The sequence below is a fragment of the Otolemur garnettii genome, unplaced genomic scaffold, assembly GCF_000181295.1.
Source record: "Otolemur garnettii isolate 467f Iridium unplaced genomic scaffold, OtoGar3 scaffold00256, whole genome shotgun sequence".
NCBI classification, from domain to species: Eukaryota; Metazoa; Chordata; class Mammalia; order Primates; family Galagidae; genus Otolemur; species Otolemur garnettii.
Genome location: NW_003852651.1, coordinates 283280 through 306033, shown reverse-complemented (window position 1 = coordinate 306033; position 22754 = coordinate 283280). Strand labels below are relative to the sequence as shown.

Sequence of the window (22754 nt, the reverse complement as noted above, 5' to 3'; positions counted from 1 at the left end):
ATAAAGAGCATTTTTTTCATATGTTCACAAGCCATTCGACTGTCTTCTTTAGAGGAGGTTCTATTCATGTCTCTTGCCCATTGATATATGGGATTGTTGGCTTTTTTCATGTGGATTAATTTGAGTTCTCTATAGATCCTAGTTATTAAGCTTTTGTCTGATTCATATACTCAAATATCCTTTCTCATTGTGTAGGTTGTCTGTTTGCTTTGGTTGTTATTTCCTTAGCTGTATAGAAGCTTTTCAGTTTAATTAAGTCCCATTTGTTTATTTTTGTTGTTGCAATTGCCACTGAAGTCTTCTTCACAAAGTATTTCCCCAGGCTGATATCTTCCAGTGTTTTTCCTATGCTTTCTTTGAGGAGTTTTATCATTTCATGCCTTAAATTTAAGTCCTTTATCCATCTTGAATGAATTTTTGTGAATGGAGAAAGATGTGGGTCCAGTTTCAGTCTTTTACATGTGGATATCCAGTTCCCCCAGCACCATTTATTGAATAGGGAGTCTTTCCTCCAGTGCATGTTCTTGTTTGTTTATCGAAGATTAGATGGTTGTAAGATGTTAGTTTCATTTCCTGGTTTTCTATTCATTCCAAATGTCTATGTCTATTTTTGTGCCAATACCATGCCAAGTTGACCACTATGGCCTTGTAGTACAGCGTAAAATCTGGCATGCTGATGCCTCTGGCTTTGTTTTTATTCCTAAGAGCTGCCTTAGCTATATGGGATTTTTTCTGGTTCCATATAAAACGAAGAGTCATTTTTTCCAAGTCTTGAAAGTACAATGTTGATATTTTAATACGGATGGCATTAAATCTGTAGATTGCTTTGGGAAGTATAGACATATTAACAATGTTGATTCTTCCCAGCCATAAACATGGTATGTTCTTCCATTTATTAATGTCTTCTGCTATTTCCTTTCTTAGTGTTTCATAATTTTCTTTACAGAGGTCCTTCACCTCTTTTGTTAGGTATATTCCTAGGTATTTCATTTTCACTGAAGCTATGGTGAAGGGAATTGTGTCCTTAATTCGTCTCTCATCTTGACTGTTATTGGCATATACAAAGGCTACTGACTTGTGGATATTGATTTTATATCCTGAGACATTACTGTATTTTTTTGATGACTTCCAGGAGTCTTGCAGTTGAGTCTCTCGGGTTTGCTAAGTATAAGATCATATCGTCAGCAAAGGGGGAGAGTTTGACCTCCTCTACTCCCATTTAGATGCCTTTTATTTCCTTGTCTTGCCTAATTGTATTGGCTAGAGCTTTCAGCACTATGTTGAATAGTAATGGTGACAGAGGACAACCTTGTCTGGTTCCAGTTCTAAGTGGAAAGCTTTCGGTTTTACTCCATTCAGTAAAATGTTAGCTGTGGGTTTGTCATAGATAGCTTCAATCAGTTTAAGAAATGTGCCACCTATGGCTATGCTGTTCAGTGTTCTAATTAGAAAAGGATACTGGATTTTATCAAATGCTTTTTCTGCATCTACTGAGAGGATCATATGGTCTTTGTTTTTGTTTCTGTTGATATGGCAAATAACATTTATGGACTTGTATCCCTGGGATGAAACCTACTTGATCATGATGTATGACTTTTTTGATGATAAGGTGTAATCTATTGACTAGGATTTTTGTTGAGTATTTTTGCATCTGTATTCATTAGTGAAATTGGTCTGAAGTTCTCGTTTTTAGTTGGGTCTTTTCCTGGTTTTGGTATCAAGGTGATGTTTACTTCATAGAACATGTTGGGGAAGATTCCTTCCTCCTCAATTTTTTGGAATAATTTCTGCAGTATGGGAATAAGCTCCTCTTTGAAGGTTTGATATAATTCTATTGTGAATCTATCCAGACCTGGGCATTTTTTGGCTGGGAAATGTTTTATTGTTTCTTTGATCTCAGTGAATGAAATTGGTCTATTCAGGAAATCTGTTTATTTCTGGCTTAAAGGGAGAGGGTATGATTCCAAATATTGATCCGTTTCCTTCACATTTTCAAATTTCTGGGGATAGAGGTTCGATAGTATTCAGAGATGATTTTCTGTATCTTGTGGCATCAGTTGCTATTTTCCCTTTATCATTTCTGATTGAGGTTACTAGAGATTTTAATTTTCTATTTCTAGTTAGTGTGGCTAAAGATTTATTTTATTTATTTTTTTAAAAAAACCAACTCCTTGTTTTATTAATTTTCTGAATGATTCTTTTGTTTTCCATTTCATTGACCTCTGATTTAATTTTGGATATTTCTTTTCTTCTCCTGGTTTTAGACTTAGATTGTTCTTCTTTTTCCATTTCTGTAAGATGGTTTATGAGTTTGCTGATGTGCTGTCTTTCTGTTTTTCAGATATAGGCATCTAAAGCGATAAATTTACCTCTCAGGACTGCTTTTGCTGTATCCTACAGGTTTTGGTAGCTTGTGTTTTCATGGTTGTTATGCTCAAGGAAGTTAATAATTTCCTCTTTTATTTCTTCTTGCACCCAACTGCTATTTACCATGAAGTTGTTTCATTTCCATGCCTTTGTATGTGTGGGGTTGAATGTTTTTGTTGGGGTTGAGTTCCAGCTTTAGTGCCTTTTGGTCTGAGAAGATACAAGGTAAAATTTCAATTCTTTTGATCCTGTTGAGGTTTGTTTTGTGCCCTCGGATATCATCAATTTTGGAGAATGTTCCATGAGGCAATGAGAAGAATGCATATTCTTTAGCTTTGGGATGGAGTGTTCTATATACATCTATCAAGGACAGTTGTTCTAGGGTCTCATTTAAGTCCCTTAAATCTTTAATTTGTTTAGCGGATCTGCCCTGCTCTGTAAGAGGAGTGTTAAAGTCTTTTGTTATTATGATATTATAGGATACCATATTACTCAGACTAATTAAGGTCTGTTTTAAGAATCTGGGAGCATTTAAGTTGGGTGCATAAATATTTAGACTTGAATTGTATTGTATTTTCCATTGACCAATATGAAGTGACCATCTTTTTTTTTTTTTACTTTAGTTGCTTTAAATCCACATGTATCTGAAAATAAAATTGCAACTCCTCTTTACTTCTGATTTCCATTTGCTTTAAAAATTGTCCTCCAACCCTTAACTCTGAGTGTTAATTTGTCTTTTGAGGCTAGATGTGTTTCCTGCAGATAGCAAATGGATGGCTTGTATTTTTTAATTCAGTCATCCAATCTATGCCTTTTCAGTGGGGAATTTAAACCATTAACATTTATTGAGATAATTGATAAGTGTGTTAGTGTTCTATTCACTTATTTTGTGAAAGTCCAGTGCTTAGTTTTGTCTTTTGCATCATTGTGGAAGCTAGGTTCTGACCTTTAATTTCTGGGTGCTTACTTTGCTTGTGGTCCATTGTGGTGGTCAGTGTGTGGAACAGGTTGAAGTATTTCCTGTAGAGCTGGTCTTGTTGTGGTAAATTTCCTCAATGTTTTCATATCAAAAAGATTTGATTTCTCCATCAATATTAAAGCTTTGCTTAGCAAGATATAGAATTCTGGTGGAAATTGTGCTCTTTTAAGTAGATTAAAGGTAGATGACCATTGTCTTCTGTGTTGAAGTGTTTCATTAGGGAATTCTACAGTCATCCTGATGGATTTGCCCCTGAAGGTCAATTGGCACTTATTCCTGGCAGCTTGCAAAATCTTTTCTTTTGTTTTGACTTTGGATAGGTTCATCACAATGTGTCTTGGAGAAGCTGTATTTGAGTTGAGGTGACCAGGGTTCCTATATTCCTCTGAAAAGAGTGTGTCGGAATCTTTGTTGATATTCGGGAAATTTTCATTTATAATATTCTCTAGTATGGCTTCCATTCCCCGGGGGCATTCTTCTTCCCCTTCTGGAATACCTATAACTTGTATGTTTGAATGCTTCATAAAGTCCTATAATTCTGTCAGTGAACTTTCTGCTTTCTCTCTCTTCTTTTCTTCTTCTTTAACTGTCTGAGTATTCTCAAGAGCTTTGTCCTCTACCTCTGAGATTCTTCTGCATGGTCTCATCTATGGTTGATACTTTCTGTCGCATCTTTAATTTCCCTACTTGACTGGTTCAGTTCCTTCATCTCTGCTGTATCCTTTCTACATTCTGCATATAGTTCATCTCTTATTTGATTCTGTTTTTGGATTTCCTTTTGGTTATTTTACACTTTCTTAGTGACTTCCTTCATTGCTTTTTGGTTATTTTTCACTTTCTCAGCAATTTCCTTCATTGTTTTCATCATCTGTATTTTAAATTCCCCGTTTGTCATTTCTAAGATTTCTTTATAGGTGGAATCCTCTGCAGTAGCTACCTCATGGTATCTTGGGTTGGGGGGGTTGCTCTGGACTGGTTTTTCATGTTGCCTGGATTTTTCTGCTGATTCTTCCTCATGAGTGTTTTCTTTTATCTCTTTCCTTGCCCTAATCTTCCTTTCATTTCCTCTTCCTCTTTAAGTTACATGCCTCTGGCCTAAGGTTTCAATGAGTCCTTTTGGTACAGGACTAAAAAGATAAGATTGAAGAGCAAGAAGGGAAAAACGATTTAAAAAAAAAGAAAAAAGAGAAAGGAGGGGGGGTGAGTAAACGGAATATTGACAAAAAGAAGAGAAGTACAAAAAGAGGGAGACAGGAGTAATAAAGGTGTACAGTAGGGTACTTTGACTCAACCTTAAAAATCCCAAACCTCTGGGGGTGCTGTGTTGGGTGGTTCCCTTGAGGTCAGCAGTTCTTTGCCAGCCTGTTCAGACACAGTACCCTACCTCCACCAAATAGAGAAGAAAAACAAAAATACTGTAAATCAAACCAAAACAAATAGACAGAAAACCGTGTGGGATAAAATTGGGGGAAAAACCAAATAACGGGCAGAAAGACTAGCAAAAATGAAGTTCTTATTATTAAAGAAGGCAATAAGGGAAAATCATATTTAAACTAGAAAGGTGAAGAAAGAAAAGAGAAAAAAAGAAGAAAAATCTAGAGGAAAAATGTTGAAATTAAAAAAATCAAAAACAAAGCAGTATATATATATATATATATATTTATATATCTTGCTGAATATTGTCCAGGCAACAGGTAATCTTCTGGGGTATGAGGTGTTAATCACAATGCTGATACAGCTGTATGAGATTAGACTGGAGGCCTCTGCTGATTTCTCAAACCCTGCTGCGTTGATAGCCTAAATCTCTCCTCAGCCCACTTAAAAGACACTTTAAACTGTTAATGTTATCTAAGCAGAAGCTTTCCCAGGAAAGCACTTGTCACTGGGATCTCTCCGGAAGCGGAAGCGGCTGCCTGCTTATCCAGTGCACCAATACTGGTCTCACTCTATTCCCCTGAGGGCTGAGGCTGCAAGGCAATCCTGCTACAGCCAAACACTGAAATCTCCACTCTTCCCCAGTGTCTCAGTCCCGGCCTTTGGCACTGCTCAGTCATTAGGTCACTTGTCCAAGGTCTCCTAGCTCGAGAGGCAGAACCTTCAGGGGCAGTTCTCCCACAATGGCTGTGCGTGAGGCCCACGACCAAACAATATTAGCTCCGTTTGGGCTCAGCAGCTCAGTCCAGGGCCCTAGACAACACTTAAAGTCATCCGCACTGTTGGTTAAGTTCTCCCAAGCAGTTCAACCGAGTGCCGAAGTCCAAAAAAAAAACAAAACAGCCCACAGGGAAGGTCTTTCCTGTTTGCAGTCTTGCTTGCTTTTGTAATTATAGCTGTAGAAGCCACAGCCTCAGACTGAATGAATGCAACCACTTGCCAGTTCTCCACTGCTTTTGTCCTCCTCCTCGGCTCCAAAAGTCTCTCGCTATCTCCCTGTGTTCCCAAAGGATGTTTCTGGGCAGAATCCACAAGCCAGAGATGCCAGGAGTCTTCTCTCCCCAATTTCACTGTGCCCAGTTACAAAGAAGCTGTTACTTGGCTGCCATCTTGCTCCCTCCCTACCTGAGCAACTTCCCTGTGCTATACATTTTATATACATTATCTGATTGAGTCCTTACAGAAAAGCTTGATGGTTTTGATGGTAATATCCCATTTATTGATATGCTATAGGTTTATACCCAAAGGATTCTTAATTAAGGAGATGGTGGGGTCCTAATCCTGGGAAGTCAGTTTATGAGCATGGTCTTGGCTGAAACAATTTGATCTCTGGCCTATTTTATGCTCCCTGTGGTATGTGGTCTGAAGATTTTAGGACTTTAATCTTAGCCAGAAAGTATTTAGGAGGTTGTGGATGCCTTCCTTGGTGATGGAGGGGTTTAATTTTGTGAGATTGCTACTTCATGTACATGCAAGCTCAAGTTTTCAAAGTTAAATTTTTTTAAGTTTTTAAAATATGAAATAAATAATAAAAGTTCCCTGTGGAAAATTAGAAATACAGATAAGGAAGAGAAAAATGATTACCTATAATCCTTTACTCAGACTGCTGTTGATTATAAAATATTCATTTTAGTTCTTTCCATCTAATAAAGCATCTCAAAATTTAAAATGTGAGTTATATTTGAAGATAGTATTTTGGATATGATGAGTTAAATGAAACTATTAAAATTGTACTTTTTGAACCTTTCTAATGTAGCTATTACAACATTTAAAATTCAAAATTTGCCTCACGTTCTATTTCTATTGGTCAGTGCCTCTCTAGAGTCTCTTCCAGACCATTCTCATCTTAATGAAGCTTTACTATGTGTACATTTAGTTCTGTCATGATTGTTTTGGACAAGTATGGTTCCACAGCATTTTTGCATTGATGAAAATGTTTTAAAATCTGCCTAATGTGGTAGTAGTTGCTGAGCACTTGAATTATAGGTAGTGTGATAGAGGAACTACATTTTAAATTTTCCTTGATTTTAATGAATTTAAATATAAATAGACACATGTATTTGATAGCTATTGTACTGGACAGCGCTATTCTAGACTTTATTAGAAATAAAATTACCATAAACCTTATTTTCTCTTTCCAGTTGTGTTGGTGTTGAAGAGGAGAAGGCTGCTGACATTGACCTCTACCACTGCCCCAACTGTGAGGTTTTACATGGGCCCTCCATTAGTAAGTAGATCTTAAGGTTTCTCAGAAAAGGGAGTCTAGAGGAGAGACAAAGTGAAAGAGGCTTGGGAGGGTGATTGTCCTTGTCTGAATGCTTCAGATTCTTCTTCCTCAGGAAATATCAGAAGCCTATACAGGCGCAGGAGGCCAAGAAGCTGCCCTTTTGAGAGGGCAGAAGTGTATAACTTCACCTCCCTCCCTTCCTAGGGATTACCTAGAAGTATCCATCTTTCCCAGGAATTTTCCTTAGTCTATGGGGTTCATTGATCCCAGATGCTACAAGGAATTGTTAGATTGGAAGAGAAGTATTTACTGAGGGCTGTTGTTCTTAGAATCATATCTCATGGTCATTTTGACTAATGATCTCATATCTTTTTTCTGGCTTAGTGAAGAAACGCCGTGGATCTTCAAAAGGGCATGATACACACAAGGGGAAACCAGTGAAGACTGGGAGCCCTACGTTCATTCGAGAGCTCCGGAGTAGGACTTTTGACAGGTGAGGACTCCTGTCCCCAAGGGATGGTGGAGGCTAATGCTCTAGGAGGCTGAAATCTGTATCTTCCCAGCTTTCTCACAGTTGTTCCAGTAGGTGCCTCCCCCATTTGTGAGTATCTTCAAGGCTCTGCAAAGTCTCTCAGGAATTTCTGGTTTGGTTAGTTTCTGAGAAAGTTTTGGTAATTGGGAGGCAGTATTCACCTAAGTCAGAAGAAGATATTTCCATGCTTCCAGGGACTGTTAGAACTATAAGGACTATTGAAGATAACTCAGTTTAATTCTCTCATAGAGAAGAAGAGACTCTCTTTTTAAATAAAATTTGAGTGGTTTTATAATTAAAAGTGTTTTCTTATTTTTTTAATTAAGCTGGCCTTGTTAAAAACAAATTATTTGCATTAAGCAAAAATGAATTAAAAATTAATGAATAAAACACTTTTTTTTTTGAGACAGAGTCTTATTCTGTTACCTAGGCTAGAGTGCCATGGCATCAGCCTAGTTCACAGCAAACTTAAACTCCTGGGTTCAAGCCATCCTCCTACCTGATTCTCCTGAGTAGTGGGGACTAAGGGTTCCTGCCACAATGCCTGGCTAATTTTTTTTTCTATTTTTAGTAGAAACAGGGTCTCACTCTTGCTCAGGCTGGTCTCAAACTCCTGAGCTCAAGGGATCCTCCTGCTTCTGCCTCCCAGAGTGCTAGGATTGCAGGTGTGAGCCACCATGCCTGGTTCTTTGCTTGGCATTTAATTTATTAGTCCATTTTCAGTTTTTCTGTAATTGAAGTCTTATTTGGATTAAGTGTTTTTTCAACTTAGTATTTTTTGTGTTTGTTTATTTAAGACAGAGTCTCACTATGTTGCTGTTGGTAGAGTGCTGTGACCTCACAGCTGTGCAACCTCAAACTCTTGGGCTTAAGTGATTTTCTTGCCTCCGCCTCTCAAGTTGCTGGGACTATAGGTGCCTGTCACAATGCCCGGCTATTTTTTCGTTGCAGTTGTCAGTGTTGTTAAGCAGGCCTGGGCCGAGTTCGAACTTACCAGCCTCAGTGTATGTGGTCGGTGCCCTAACCATTGAGCTATGGGCGCTGAGCATGTGTTGTTTATTTAAAGGAGGTGAGACTTCCTTCTACCTCATACCCCTCAGGTTCCTTCTCCAAAGTCAAATAATTATTTGTGCCTTCTTTCAGAAATAGTTTTTGCATATGAGAGTATATATTTGTTTGTGTATCACACTTTTTCTTTTTTTGACACAATGGAAATACTATATTGTTCTGTTCTTGGTTTTTTGAAAACCTGAATTATATGTCTTAGAGATTACTCTGCAGTAGCATGTACAAATATTCTTTTTTACATGGCTGTATAATATCACATTGTATGGTATGTAATTTATTTAACCAGTCCTCTATTGATGGGCATTTTAAGTTGATTTCAGTATTTTTAGAGAAAAATGCTATAGCGAATATCTTTGTATTTTGCACATGTGTTGATTACGTATGCAGATTTAATATCCAAAAGTAAAATTGCTTTGTCAAAGAGTATGTGCTTTAAAAATATTTATAAACATTGTCAGCTATACCATTTTGCACTCCCACAGACAATGTATAAAGGTACTGATTTCCTGATTTCATGGCCAGCATTGTTTATTAATTTTTTTTTTTTTTTACTTTCTGGTAAGATAAGATAAAGAGTATAATATCGTGTTGTTTCCAATTATAGTTTTTAAATTATGAAGGGGGTAAGTAGAGTTTTGTACATTTATAAACCATCTTTTTTTAAAAAAAAACCTGTGTTGACAATGTTTTGTTTTTTGTTTGGTGACAAGACTTTATTCTGTTGCCTAGACATGAATGCAGTGGCATAATCAAAGTTCACTGCAACCTTAAACCCCCAGTCTCAGCCACCCAAGTAGCTGGGACTACAGGTGTGTGCCATCATGCCCACTTACTTTTGTTCACAGTTTCTCTCTTATATTACTGTTTCTTTCTGGTTTATAGTAGCTTTCTTGCAGAAAATTTTATTTTTTTAAGAGTAAGACTCTATCACCTAGGCTTGGAGTGCAACGCAGTGGTGTAATTATAGCTAACTGTAACCTCAAACTCCTGGAGTCCAGTAATCCTCCTGCCTCAGCCTCTCAGGTAGCTAGGACTATAGGCATAGGCCATTATGCCTGGCTAATTTTTTATTTTTACTTTTTTAAGAGATGGAATCTCACTATGTTGCTCAGTCTAGTCTCAAAATCCTAGCCTCAAGCAATCCTCTTGCCTCAACCTCCCAAAGTGCTAGGATTACAGGTGTGAGCCACCATGCCCAGGCAATGTGTTGGTTTTTGTTTGTTTTCTTTTAAAGATAGGATCTCACTGTGTTGCCTAGGCTGAAGTGCAGTGGTGCAATCATAGTCCATAATCTCGAACTCCAGGCTCAGGCAGTCCTCCTGCCTTAGGCTCCTGAGTAGCTAGGACTAAGTTCACATGCCCCTGTGCCTGGCTAATTTTGTTACTTTTTTTGTAGAGAAGGGATTTCATTATGTTGCCCAGGTCTCAAACTCTTGGCTTTAACCAGTTCTCCTGCCTCAATCTCCCAAAGTGCTGGGATTACATGTGCAAGCCACTGCACCTGGCCCATCTTTCTTTGCCAGTGTTTTAAGTTGAGTGATGTTGCTCTGGTTAGAACAAATTCACCAAACTTGGCTTGGCTCCTGTGGCTCAAGTGGCTAAGGCTCCAGCCACATAGACCTAAGCTGGAGGGTTCGAATCCAGCCCAGGCCTGCCAAACAACAATGATGGCTGCAATCAAAAAATAGCCAGGTGTTGTGGCGGGCATCTGTAATTCCAGCTACTTGGGAGGCGGAGGCAGGAGAATAGCTCGAGCCCAGGAGTTGGAGGTTGCTGTGAGCTGTGATGCCATGACACTCTACCCAGTGTGACAGCTTGAGGCTCTGTCTCAAAAAAAAATTCACCAAACTTATCAGATAGGTCTTATCTTTGTGGGCAGGTTATTGACTGATTCTTTCATTGCCATTCAGAGAAAAGCACCTTACTGACAGGACCTTTCCCATCTTTGCCAGTGACCTGGCCTTTTGCCTTGGATAGGTCATTTCTTCTCTGGTATACTAGGTTTATTCCATTAGTTGCCAGCCCACATTAGGTCTTCTCAGGAAGACCCCACCTCCTGAGTGAGTGCTAGCATCTAGTAAGGCCTTTAGTAGGCAGGGCCTTACGCTCAGGCTTTCTTTTCTGCTGCGTACAGCTCAGATGAAGTGATTCTGAAGCCTACTGGAAGTCAGCTGACTGTGGAATTTCTGGAAGAAAATAGCTTCAGTGTACCTATCCTGGTCTTGAAGAAGGATGGGTTGGGAATGACGCTGCCCTCACCATCATTCACTGTGAGGGATGTGGAACACTATGTTGGTAAGACACCACAGACCCTCCTAACATTGACATTGTTCACTCTCCTCAAGACCTATGTCCTCCTTCCCCTTCAGTGTACCTTTTGTATTTCCTTTCTCGCTATCTTGGGAATCTGAGGCTAAGTGCCTTGCCAAAGTCATTTGTTGGCAAAATTAGAAGAGTCTCCTCTTCTTTTTCATTTTAATAGACTATATAATCCCATGTTGAGTCCTAATTTTTATCTAGGAAATTCTAGGAATCATGTTCTTTCTATATTCTGTTGAGATAAGAAAGCCTTTGACTTTTGCACTTATGCCACTTGTCTTTCAAGTATGAATTTATGGGGAGAAGAAGATAAGGAATGGAGAAGTAGGGCCCAGGCATGTAAACTGTACTATGTGTAAGGCTGTGTGTGTAAGGTACTTCCATAGCCCTAGTATGCCTGAACCCAGCACATAGGTTTAAGGAGAGTGTGATGGATTCATATCTCTGCCCCCTTAAACACATACCATATACTTATACTTACTTATAGTGTCAGAGGAGAGAAGCTTTGAGGCTATTATAGGGACTGGTGAGGGGACAAGTCTTCCCCAGTTCTTGAGACCACTTGTTGCACAACCTATTTTTTTACTCCAGGTTCTGACAAAGAGATTGATGTGATTGATGTGACCCGCCAGGCTGACTGCAAGATGAAACTTGGTGATTTTGTGAAATATTATTACAGTGGGAAAAGGGAGAAAGTCCTCAATGTCATTAGTTTGGAATTCTCAGATACAAGGTAAGGGGCAGGGGTAATAAAAAGCCGGACAGGCTGTCAGGAACTTGTGATATGCTGAGCGTATATTTGTTTTTGTTTCCCTTCTTTATGGTGGTTTCTTCCTTTGGGATGGGGAGTTGGGTTATACTTTCTAGGGTAGCTGCTCACATTATAACAACTGAATCATATTTCTCCTCCACAGTTCGTAACATTGGATAGATAACACAGTAGCTATTTTAATTAATTTTTGTCTCTTTTAAGACCTTAGGATAGCATTCATTGACCTTTTTCTGGTATTTGTATCATAGCACGGTCACTGTCTAACTGCAGGATAATTCCTCTGTTCCTAGAAATAGATTTACTAAAATTACCCTCAGGTAGTTTCTCTAAGGATAGGTTTCTTAGATTAAAAAAGAAAGCACTATATTGTAACCTTTAAATGATTCTATATGGACTCATACACATGATAGATACATACATAATCTCTGTGCTCAGAACTGTGGGAAATACCATGAAAACATATCTTTTCCCCCTTAGGAAGCTAACCGTCTGATTATTTATGTTTTTAACTTTTAATTTATAGATTCACAGGAAGTTGCAAAAAATTGTACAGGGAGGTCCTGTGTACTCTTCAGCCATTTACTCCCAATGGTAACATTTTGCATAATTATAGTACAATATAGTCCCTTGCTAGAGGCAAGGTTAAGCAACCTGGGGGTGTTTTAAAAACTGTATTTGTTACGATATTACCAAATATCATTTGGGCAAGTAAAAAAAAAGTGTATTTGGTTATTTATTTGTTTATACCTCACTTCATTCTGAAAGACTGTTTGAGGTAGCTTGCACAGGTGCAGGGAGGGGAAAAAAAGAAAATTGGAATAAAAGGAAAGTAAAGGTGGCAAAGTAGGATGTAGCTAGTAAGTAATCTGCCTATTAAATGAATGTATGAATGTCTAGACAGTTGGTGGAGAAGGACTGTAGAGTATTCCATGAATTTCCTAAAAGTCAGAACAAAGAGAAAAGTACATAACAATGTTATATGATTTGTGGCTTTACATAGGATAAAAACAACCAGATGTTTCAGAGAAACACTGCTTTTCCTAGATTTGAGCTCTGAGAGGTTTCTCTAGTGTTTTCTCATAAAGAAGACATTGAGGGCCACGTGGGGTGGCACACACCTGTAATCCCTAGCCCTCCAGGAGGCCGAGGCAGGTGGATTGCCTGAGCTCACAGGTTCAAGACCAGTCTGAGCCAGAGCAAGAGCTCATCTCTAAAAATATCTGGGGGTTGTGGCAGGCACCTATAGTCTCAGCTACTTGGGAGGCTGAGGCAAGAGAATCGCTTGAGCCCAAGAGTTTGAGGTTGCTGTGAGCTATGATGCCACAGCTCTCTACTGAGGGCAACAAAATGAGACTCTGTCTCAAAAAAAAAAAAAAAAGACACTGAAATGAGGACAGTACGGTACAATAACTTTTGTAAACCAATTGCCAAGAGTAGACTGGGGTAGGATGGGAGAGTTCAAACATTTAGTGGAGGAGACAAATACCTTCAACTGGGGAAGGATGTGTGGAGCTGGGAATTGGGACTTTTAGAACTGTGTAAGGTAAGTGTTCTGTGTGCCTTTGAGGATTCTGTGGAGGGAACTTGTTCTTTGTTTTCAGGCCTGATTGAACCTTCAATTCCCAGTCAGTTGACATCTGTTCTCCACTTCTTCCTTGCTAGGCTTTCTAATCTTGTGGAAACACCCAAGATTGTTCGAAAGCTATCTTGGGTTGAGAACTTGTGGCCAGAGGAGTGTGTCTTTGAAAGACCTAATGTGCAGAAGTATTGCCTCATGAGCGTGCGGGATAGCTATACAGACTTTCATATCGACTTTGGTGGCACCTCAGTCTGGTACCATGTACTTAAGGTAGGAATGCATATATGGCTTCTGGAGGTAGCCAGGCCTTGAGCTTCCCTGTAGGTATCAGGTGGCAGAATATAACAGGCTCCTGAGGCCTACCTGTCTTTTGGATTCTATTTGGGTGACATTTCCACTTAACTATTTTATCGGAGTTGAATACTTGGTTGTGCCATGTATACATGGTCCATCTCTACTTTACAGTTTTGATGCTTAATCAAAAACAATTTTGGAGTCTTGGTGCCTGTAGCACAGTGGTTATGGAGGGTGGTGGGTTTGAACCTGACCTGGGCCAGCTAAATAACAATGACAATTGCACAAAAAGTAGCTGGGCATTGTGGCAGGTGCCTGTAGTCCCAGCTACTTGGGAGGCTGAGGCAAGATAATTGCTTAAGCCCAAGAGTTTGAGGTTGCTGTGGCTGTGACGCCATGACCCTCTACCGAGGGCAACATAGTGAGACTCTGAAAAAAAAAATAAACAATTTTGGAATAATAGCAGATGTCTTTGGTTTTTCCAGCGGTTGTCTTCCTCATCTTTTTTTTTTTTTTAACAATCTCATCTAAACAGTATTACATTCCTTTTTTTTTTTTTTTGAGACAGAACCTCAAGCTATTCCCCTGGGTAGAATGCTGTGGCATCACAGCTTACAGCAACTTCCAACTCCTGGCCTCAAGCGAGTCTCCTGCCTCTGCCTCCCAAGTAGCTGGGACCACGGGTGCCTGCCACAGAGTCTGGCTATTTTTTTGGTTGCAGCCATCATTGTTGTTTGTAGACCTGGGCTGGATTCGAACCCGCCACCTTAGGTGTATGTGGCTGGTGCCTTAGCCACTTGAGCCAGAGGCGCCAAGCCAGTATTACATTCTTAATTCAACCAATTTATAGTCCTGCCAACATGTATGAAAATGTTCATATTTACGTTAGAAATTCCTGATAAAATGAGGAAGTTCCCCCAACTTCATTGAGGTGTAATTTGTATACCATAAAATTCATCTATTTTTAATTGTATGGTTTGATGAGCTTTGACCATTACATACAGTAGGTTAACTACTACCACAGATAGAACATGTATAAGATGTCTTTTTAAAGTCAGGATTCCTATAGATGGTTTCCATTTTAGTGGCTGATTTTGTAATTAGTATATTCATTGTTAATGACTGTAAAGCATTGTCAAGGTCTGGAAAACACATTTCTTCAATAATTTTTATTTTACCATTGTTTATACTATTTAGGAAAGAATAGAAAACTTGGATAATAGCTCTTGTCCAGATGATTCCAAATCCTTAACTAGTGTTTTCTGTTGATTTATCCTGGAGAAATTGTAGCATATAAATGAAAGTGCTATTACACACACAAAAAAAATTAGATTTAACTTTTTAATTTTAAAATAATTTAACTTTTATGGAAAAGGTGCAGACACAATGGGAAAAATCCCTGTATGCTTTTCACTCAGTCCCTCAAATGTTATTGTTTTTTATTATATTCTCTTTCTCTGAAGCAAACATAATAAAATGGTTATATATACATGTGTATATGTATTTCTTTTTCTGAGACATTTGAGGATAGTTACATAGTGATAGTGTTCCTTTATCTTAATAATTCAGTGTGTAGTTCTTAAAAACAAAAGGATTTTCTTAGATAATCAGTATAGTTATCAAAATCAGGAAATTAGCATTGATATAACTATTACAGATTTGATTCAGATTTCTCCAGTTGTATAATAGACATTTCTTGTACTGTCACTTTTCTATACTGAAAATTTATTGTGAAATATTGGTTAAACCAATTAAGCTTTGAGGATATCTTTGTGTTAGTGGAGTTTTGTTTCTTTTTTGCCAGATTATCTGTCTGGTGATTATCCAGGCAAAATACAATTAGGAAATAAAATATTCTTCCAACAGATAATAACCTAATACATAATCTTTCAGAAGTCCTCAGGCAATTACTGAACTGTTAAACTTTTATTAGCTTTGATTGTATGTATGAGAAGGAACACTCTGTAAATGGCATACAAAGGCAAATTCAATTTTCTTCTCAGAAGTAATGTGGCCTTAAATTCTCCTAAGGCTAGTAGTATCAATCTACTCCATCTATAGAGGCCATTTTTCATTTGGCATTATATCTAAAATAGGAACACTTGGTGTACATTTGTCCTAACTTGAACAATTTTGTTTGAAATGTTCTTTCCAAACTTTTTTTTTCAAATTCATAGAAACTAAAAAGTACAAAAAGCAAAAACCTTTTGAAATTTTTAAAATTCACATAAAAATGATTCCCAAATTAGTTTTGGAAATGGCATACTGCCATGGCTTTGGAACATGGAAGAGAGAATGGCCCTTTGGAGTACCCCTAAAAAACTTTACTGGAAACTCTTGGTATTTTTGACACTTCAACCACTTTTTGTTTTAGGGTGAGAAGATCTTCTACCTGATCCGCCCAACAAATGCCAATCTGACACTCTTTGAGTGCTGGAGCAGTTCTTCTAATCAGAATGAGATGTTCTTTGGGGACCAGGTGGACAAGTGCTACAAGTGTTCTGTGAAGCAAGGACAGACACTTTTCATTCCTACAGGTCTTCCCTGGGCCCCTCTCTGGGAGGGTTTGTGTAAGGTAGAAAGAAGAAGGAAGCTTGTGGCACCACAGCCAAGCCCTTCTCATAATATATTAATCTGATTATGTGGGATATCTTTTTCATATCAGCTGAAGGCTCCATCAGAATAAGCTTCAATAAAATTTATATGGTATCCAGTGGGCAACATGATCACTTGGGAAGGCTTCGAGTAGTCAGGTCCAGGAGGAGGCTGGACTTTTTGGTGCTGGATTGATGTCAGCTTGGTGGATAGATAGAGAACAGACTTTCAGCTCCATGACCTAGGGATACTGACTGGGAGGCTGGCATTCTAGGCTATCAGTCAGAATGATCTGGGGTGAGGGGGAGGATGGGGCTTTTTTCCTAAACAATATTTCTATGGATTTTACTTCTAGAATTATGAATTCTTAGGTCTGGGGTGGGGTCTGAGTATGTATACTTTGGAAAAGTTCACTTGTCTCAATTTGTGAAGAATTGACACCTTTTTTTGATTGGGTTTTCCATGAATGGAGCATGTCACTCCATTTATTTCACTATTTAACTATTGATTTCTTTAATCAGAATCCATGTGAAATTTTCTTAAAATTCTCTAGTGAAATCATATGGACTTGGAGTTCTTTGAAGGGAAGTTTTGAATTAACATACACTTTTCTTAATCTTCACAAGGCTATTCAAATTATCTGTTTCATATTAGATTATTGTGGTGGTCTGTGCTTTTCAAGGAATTGGTCTCTTTTATTTAAATTGTCAAATTTATGTGTGTAGAATCAACAGTATTTTTTTATTATCCTTTTGATGTCTTCCAAGTCTCTAGTTATATCCTCTGTATCTATCATTCTTGATATTAGTTATTTGTGCCTTCCCTTTTGTGTCAATCTTGCTAGAGCTTGGTTAATTTTATTGATCTTTTCAAAGAATCACATTTTGTTTCATTGATTTTTCTCTGTTATCTTTCTGTTTTCAATTTTATTGATTGTTGCTTTTATCTTTATTTTTTCTTCCTTCGGGTTTATTTTTCTTTCCTTTTTCTGATTTTGAGATAGGAACTTACTTAGTTTATTGCCTTTCCCTCTTTGCTAATGTAAGCATTTAGTGATATAAAATTTTCTTCTCAGAACTGATTTAGCTGTGTCACACAAATTTTGATATATTTTAATTTTCATTTAGTTAAAATGTGATTTTGAAAAATTGAGTTATAACTTACAGCTGGGTACAGTGGCTCATGGCTATAATCCTAGCACTCTGGGAGGCCGAGGTGAGTAGATTACCTGAGCTCGGGAGTTTGAGACCAGTCTGAGTTAGAGTGAGACCCCATCTCTAAAAATAGTGGGGTTTTATGGCAGGTGCCTGTGGTCCCAGCTACTCGAGAGGCTAAGGCAAGAGGATCACTTGAGCCTAAGAGTTTGAGGTTTCTGTGAGCTATGATACCATAACATTCTACTAAGGGCAACCAAATGAGACTGTCTCAGTGAAAAGGATATAATTTATATATCATAGAATTTACCACTTAAAGGGTGCAATTCAGTTTTTAGTATATTTATAAGCTTGTGCAACCATCATTGCTATCTAGTCCCAGAAAATGTTCATCACTTCAGAAAGGTGATGTATTTGTATTTCCTTTATATATGGATTTGCCTTTTCTGAATATTTCATACAGATGGAATCAAGTAATATGCTGTCTTTTGTATCTGCTTTCTTTCACTGAACATAGTGTGCTCAAGGTTCATCCATGTTATAGCATTTATCTGTACTTCATTTTTTTAGTGGCTGGATAATATTCATCATATGGATATACCACATTTTGTTTATCCACTCATTAGTTGATAGACATTTGAGTTGTTTCTACTTTTTTACTATTATGAGTAATGCTTATATAAACATTCATGTACAAGTTATTGTGTGAATATATATTTTCAGTTTTCTTGGGTGTATACCTAGGAGGGGAGTTGCTGGGTCGTACAGAAACTCTGTGTTTAACTTGAAGAATTGGCAAATTGTTTTCATAGCAACTGCATGCACCATTTTATATTCCCAGCAGCAATTTATGAGGCTTCCAATTTCTTCACACCTTCTCCAACACTTGTTGTTGTCTGTCTTTCTGATTGTAGCCATTTAGTGGATGCAAAGTGGTATGTCATTGAAGTTTTTTTGTTTGTTTGTTTTGAGACAAAGTCTCACTTGCCTGGGCTAGAGTGCTGTGGCATCAGCCTAGCTCACAGCAACCTCAAACTTTTGGGTTCAAGTGATCTTCCTGCCTCTTCCTCCCAAGTTGCTGGAACTACAGGTGCCTACCACAATACCTGGCAAATTTTTCTATTTTTTTAGTAGAGGTAGGGTCACACTCTTGGTCAGGCTGTTCTCAAACTCTTGAGCTCAAGCGATCCTTCCTTCTTTGCCTCTCAGAGGACTAGGATTACAAGCATGAGCTTGGCCTGAAGTTTTGATTTATGTTTCCCTGATGATGATGATGATGATGATGATTTTTTTTTTTTTGAGACAGAGTCTTACTATGTCACCCTCAGTAGAGTGCTGTGGTGTTACAGCTCACAGCAACCTCAAACTCTTGGGCTTAAACAATTCTCTCGCCTCAGCCCCCTAAGTAGCTGGGACTACAGGTGCCTGCCACAATGTCCGGCTATTTTTCGGTTGCAGTTGTCACTGTTGCTTAGCTCCCCTGGGCTGGGTTCAAACTCGCCGTCCTCAGTGTATGTGGCTGGTGCCATAACCACTGTGCTACGGGCGCCAAGCCTCCCTGATGATTATTGATGTTGAAAACATCTTTCCCCACACTTACTGAACATTTTTATATATATTTTTTGAGAAATGTCTGTTCAGATCTTTTCCCATTCTTTAATTAAGTTGCCCTTTTATTGTTCTGTTGCAGTGATTCTTTATGTATTTTGGATGCTAGATCTTTGCCAGATATATGATTTGCAGATATTTTCTCTCTCAGGGTTGTCTTTTTACTTTCTTGATAGTATCTTATGAAGAACAAAGTAGTGAATTTTGATGTCAAGTTAACTTTTTTTGTTGCTTGTGCTTTTGGTGTCTAAGAGACTTGCATAATTCTAACCATTTTGCAGTTTTATTACATTTAGATCTTTCATCCATTTTTGAGTTAATTTTTGTATATGGTGTGAGGTCAGGATCTAATTTTATCTTGAAAAAACTATTATTTCCCCCATTGAATTGTCTTGACACCTTTGTCAAAAATCAACTGACAAAAAGATAAGGGTTTGTTGTTGGACATTGAATTCTATTCCATTGATCTGTCTGTCTGTCTGTCTTTATTACAGTATCACATGTCTCAATCATTGTATATTTGTAGTAAGTTTTGAAATTGGGAAGCGTCAGCCCTCCAACTTTCTCAAGACTTTTGGCCATTCTTTTTTTTTTTTCATGTATACATTGATGCCTTTATGGGGTGCAATGTGTTGATTTTATATACAATTAGGAATGCTTACATCAAACTAGTTAATATAGCCTTCCCCTCATTTACTTATTATGTTAAGACATTTATACTCTATACTTAATATATTTGACACATACTCTTGCAATATGAACCATAGGAATGGTCCCACTATTTACCCTCCTTCCATCAAATCTCACCCCTCTCCCTCCTCTTCCTTCATTCATCTTGGGCTATAGTTGTGATTTATCCTTCTTATGAAAGTATGAGTGATTATAAATTGATTTCATAGTAGTACTGAGTACAATGGATACTTTTGTTCCATTCTTGAGATGCTTTACTAAGAAGAATATGTTCCAGCTCCATCCATGTAAATATAAAAAAGGTAAAGTCTCCATCTTTTTTAAGGCTGCATAGTATTCCTATTCTTAGCCTCTTGAATTTTCATAGGAATATTTTGGCTCAGCTTTTATATATATATATATTTTAATTGGTTGCTCTAGTTGTTACATTACACATATCACAATCTACTGGTATTTATGTTTTACCAGTTTGAAGGAAGGGTTGAAACCTTACCTCTTTTTATGTCCCTTTACCCTTCCCATTTTCGTAAATTTTCCAATGTCTTACGTTTCACATGTATTTGCCTTAAATATTTCTTCTGCATACGTTGAGGACTTCATCACACAGTGTTAGATTTTCTGCTTCACCTGTCAAATGTAGTTTAGAAAACTCAAGAGAAGGAGATTCTATTGTTTTTAACCATATTTTTACTCATCTGTTGTTCTTTTATTCCCCTGGTCTTACATTATTCCTCCTTTTATGATTTTTTTCTGCTTAGAGTTTTGGGGTAGGTCTGCTGGCAACAAATGTTCTTAATTGTTCTTCATCTGTAAACATCTTAATTTTCCTTTTCATTCCTGATGGATATTTTGCTGGATATAGGATTCTGGGTTGATAATTCTTTTTTCAACACTTGAGGAGTGTTATGCTGTTTCTTTCTGGCCTCTGTGGTTTTAATGAGATTTTGGCCATCATTTGAATTGTTTTTTCTCCTATAGATAATTTGTCATTTCTTATTGTTTCAGTATTTTTTTCTTTCGTTTTCTGCAGTTTGGCTATGTTGTATTTTGGCATGGATTTCTTTGAGTTTATAACACTGAATGTGTTCACTGGGCTTCTTGAATATGTGGGTTTATGTTTTTGCCATATTTGTGATTTTTTTCTCTTTCAAGTATGTTTCTAATTGCTCATTAAAGGGTTTTTGTGATGGTTGTTTTAAAATTCTTGTTATATAATGCTACCATATCTGTCTATATTGTATAGTTTTAGAATTTCTATTCTCTTTCATAGGTGCGTCTATTCATGTATCAATATCATTGATGTGATTACATTGGTTTTCTAGAATGTTTAATATATTTTGGGACAAGTCATCCACTCCTACCTCAATCCCTACCCTCATGTCCTTTTATCTTTTATAGTTTTCTATTCCCAGGTATTAGTTCACCCACCTTTGAATCCTATGCTAGATCTAAGTGATCTTCCTGCCTTGGCTTCCCAGAGTGCTAAAATTATAGGCATGAGCCATTTTTGCACAAGGACTAGAAATTATTTTTAAACCAAAAACATTTAGTGAGAAAAGTGTTGTTGTTTTACATTTTTGCAAATCTTTTTAATGTCTGCATAGTAGAAAATAACTGTTATTCTCATACTGCTTTTGCTTTCAGTCTGTTTGATATCATAGCATATATCCTCTGAAAAACACTGTATACCTGTGCGAGAATAAGGGTGAAAAAGGCAAAGAACATCTTAATATGATCATGAACATAGTTTTGGCCTCTCATATTCTCTGAGTCTCAGGGAGCCTGGAGGTTCCCTGGCTCACACATTGAGAATTGTGAATGTAGAAGAGATAGTTTGGAGGGTGTTGCAATATCCTAGATGAGAAATAATGAGGGATCTGAACCAAAGCATTGGTAAAATGGATGGATGAATGGAGGGATGGAGAAAGGGAGGTGAATATGAGAGAATTTAAAGAAGGTTCCAGGAAGAGATACAGGGCAAGGGGAATAATTGAGTTCTAGCTGGGTGCATGCTTCACAGTCAATCTGTGAATCAGATGTTTAGCTAGGTAATGGCAGGATTTGAACCCAGGTTCATCCAGCATAAAAGCTTTTTTTGTTTTTCTCAGCATGGAGTTAGAAGAAGTAGTTATGGCAAGGAGGTGAAGACCTTCTTAGAGACAGAAGAGAAGATGAGTAAGGCAAGATAAAGATTTGGAAGTAGAAAGGATAAAAGTGGAAGTTTATTCACTTTGTAGGATGGTCCAGTTTAAGATTATAATGATAGCAGACTAGGCCAGGTTGGGTGTTGGGATAGTGGAAGAACTGAGTCACTGCCAGGCTAACTACTCTCAAGAAGTTGGGGTTGAACTGAGTTGGAAGTGGAGATGTCCAGAAGAAGAAAGGCCCTCTGACAGTTTTTATTTTTGCTTTGTTGTACTGCAGGATGGATCCATGCTGTGCTGACCCCCGTGGACTGCCTTGCCTTTGGTGGGAACTTCTTGCACAGCCTTAACATTGAAATGCAGCTCAAGTGAGTCCTTGGGCTCTCCCCTGGAGTGACCAGTGTAGTGTGGGATGAAGAGAAACAATCAGAAAAGAAGAGATCCTGGTTCCTGATGATGTTCAATTTGAGGATTGCCACCTTTTCCTCTTAGTAGTTCTGTGGGTTTGGGCAAGTTATATAACCTTTGAACCCAAAGTTCTCTAATGGATAAGGTAGGGTCTTTTAGAATCATTGTGAAGATTAGAGATAACAAGAGCATCCAAATAATACTTGATATGTAATATGTGTTCATTAAATGGATCCTTGTTTTTATTGTTATGCCTCCTACTTCCAGAGCCTATGAGATTGAGAAGCGGCTGAGTACAGCAGACCTCTTCAAGTTCCCCAACTTTGAAACCATTTGTTGGTATGTGGGAAAGCACATCCTAGACATATTTCGAGGTATGAAGCCCTTTGCCAACTATCCTTTTTGCCCTGTTCCCCTGAGTGTGTATGTGTTCTATCACCACAAATATCTCCTCACTGTGTAGATTAAAACATGTTTTGCACTTTAAATATATACAATGAAAAGTGATAATTACTGCTTTAAAAAATCTCCCAAGTGCTATACCTTTATAGTTTGATCCACTCACTCCTACTGCACCATCTGTA

General features: G+C 37.9%; 1 protein-coding gene across 4 annotated transcripts in view; it reads left to right on the top strand.

Annotated features, from left to right (window-relative positions):
* Positions 1–22754, top strand: part of PHF8 (PHD finger protein 8) — a 134065-nt gene that overhangs the window by 23292 nt on the left and 88019 nt on the right. For all 4 annotated transcript variants that reach the window (XM_012813292.2, XM_012813294.2, XM_023508544.1 and 1 more), the window contains 8 exons: positions 6922–7007; positions 7392–7500; positions 10742–10902; positions 11518–11659; positions 13361–13547; positions 15946–16108; positions 22043–22130; positions 22438–22544. In XM_012813292.2, coding sequence (XP_012668746.1) covers positions 6922–7007; positions 7392–7500; positions 10742–10902; positions 11518–11659; positions 13361–13547; positions 15946–16108; positions 22043–22130; positions 22438–22544 — 1043 coding nt within the window. The remainder of the gene's footprint in view (positions 1–6921; positions 7008–7391; positions 7501–10741; positions 10903–11517; positions 11660–13360; positions 13548–15945; positions 16109–22042; positions 22131–22437; positions 22545–22754) is intronic.